The following is a 1,120-nucleotide window of genomic DNA, read 5'->3' on the forward strand; positions in this document are numbered from 1 at the left end:
GGGAGTGTCTCAGAAGTGTCAGGGGGATCAACAAGGTTTGGGGGGTGTCTGAGGGGGCCGTGTGTTAGTTTGTGAGTCCCTAGAGGGGTCTCTGAGGAGGATCCAGGTATATTTTGAGGCCTAGGGGGTCACAGAATTCCTGGAGGGGAAGGAGAGGGCTCCCAGGAGTCTCAGGTCAGAGTCCCAGGAGTGTTTAGGGGGATCAGGCGGCCCAAGGGGGGTCCCGAGGAACTTGTCCCACCTCGCTGGGGCGCCCGTGGTGCGCTCTCTGTGCCCCCCTCACTCTCCCTTTTTTCCCTGTTCCTAGGGGTTTCCTGGCGCGGGAGGACGTGGGGATGATCCTGATCTCGCAGGCCCTCGCGGAGCAGATCCGGCCGGCAGTCGCAGCCCCTGCCCGGGCGCTGCCCGCAGTGCTCGAGATCCCCTCCAAGGACCACCCCTACGACCCGGCACGGGACTCAGTGCTGCGCCGTGCCCGGGGGCTCTTCGCACCTGATGAGCTGCGATAGAGCCCCCCAGGACTCCCCAACCCCTCCCGAGACACCCTCAAATCTCTCTCGGACCCCCTCTAAGCTCCCCCCCAACAGTTCCCCTGATACCCCCCAATATGTGCAAACCCCCACGGCACCCCCAGACTGTCCCCTCCATCCTGCGCCCGTGGCCTCTTTGTACCCAGCCACGGGTGATGGGCACTCCCAAACAGTCCCTGGTACCTTCCCAGCACCCCCAAACAGTCCCCCACCACTCCCCCAACTTCTTCACACTCGACAATCTGTGATAGCTGTCCCTGGTACCCCCAAACACCCCCTGGCACCCCACGGGGTCACAAGCCTGGCCTGGGGGTCTCCACCCGGGGGTCCCCAGCCCACATGGGGCAGCTGTGCCCCATGCCTGGGGGTCCCCACCCCAAGGAGTCCCCAGCCCATTCCATGGTGCTGCTGGGAGGCCCCTGGGGTTCCCAGGGTGTCCTTCAGGTGCTGGGGGGCTGTGGTTGCCCCATGGGTCTGAGGGTGACGGGAAACCTGGGGTGTCTCTGACAGTGCCTGGTGGGACCACGGGGGCCTTGTGGGTGACCTGTGACCATGTCTCAGCTGTGTCCCGTGATGGGGAAGTGCCACCA

General features: G+C 64.8%; 1 protein-coding gene across 1 annotated transcript in view; it reads left to right on the forward strand.

The window, feature by feature from the left end:
• Positions 1-798, forward strand: part of ATP6V1F (ATPase H+ transporting V1 subunit F) — a 1,717-nt gene extending 919 nt beyond the window's left edge. The window contains exon 2 of the mRNA XM_017739390.1: positions 198-798. Within this exon, the coding sequence (XP_017594879.1) occupies positions 198-509 (312 nt within the window). The 3' untranslated portion in view covers positions 510-798. The remainder of the gene's footprint in view (positions 1-197) is intronic.
• Positions 799-1,120: the final 322 nt, after the last annotated feature.

Source organism: Corvus brachyrhynchos, unplaced genomic scaffold, assembly GCF_000691975.1.
Source record: "Corvus brachyrhynchos isolate BGI_N302 unplaced genomic scaffold, ASM69197v1 scaffold197, whole genome shotgun sequence".
Taxonomy (NCBI): Eukaryota; Metazoa; Chordata; class Aves; order Passeriformes; family Corvidae; genus Corvus; species Corvus brachyrhynchos.